Source organism: Morone saxatilis, unplaced genomic scaffold (genome assembly GCF_004916995.1).
Source record: "Morone saxatilis isolate NCDOM2014 unplaced genomic scaffold, NCSU_SB_2.0 Contig7, whole genome shotgun sequence".
NCBI classification, from domain to species: domain Eukaryota; kingdom Metazoa; phylum Chordata; class Actinopteri; family Moronidae; genus Morone; species Morone saxatilis.
The window spans coordinates 13,622,083-13,622,413 of NW_023340246.1; the positions used below are offsets into that span (position 1 = coordinate 13,622,083).

General features: G+C 45.6%; 1 protein-coding gene across 1 annotated transcript in view; it reads left to right on the top strand.

Moving 5' to 3' along the window:
* The first annotated feature begins 326 nt into the window (after nt 1-326).
* The window catches only part of rgs6 (regulator of G protein signaling 6), an 80,441-nt gene continuing 80,436 nt past the window's right edge, over nt 327-331 (top strand). Inside the window, exon 1 of the mRNA XM_035678789.1 lies at nt 327-331. This exon is cut by the window's right edge and continues 205 nt beyond it. Coding sequence (XP_035534682.1) covers nt 327-331 — 5 coding nt within the window.

Genomic DNA, 331 nt, shown 5'->3' on the forward strand with positions numbered 1-331 from the left:
TGGAACTTCAATCTCATGTGACAGTGGAGGAGGAGGGATTGCAGAGAAGAGATAACAGAGAAAACTTGGAGAATTTATGATGCTTTCATTCCATCCATCCTGTGCCTGCTGACAGAAGACAAGAAAAAAGACAGAGAGATGGGAGACTGGGGCCCAGCGGTTAGTTTTACTGTCTAATTCATCTCTCTCTCTCTCTCTCCCTACAGCAGCCACTGAGGAGAGAGCACGTAAAGGACATAAAGGAGAAGAAAGAGAAAGACTGACGCAGATAAAGAGGAGAGGATAACTTGACGCAGGAGAAGAAGACTGAAACTGAGACTGAAGTGATGGC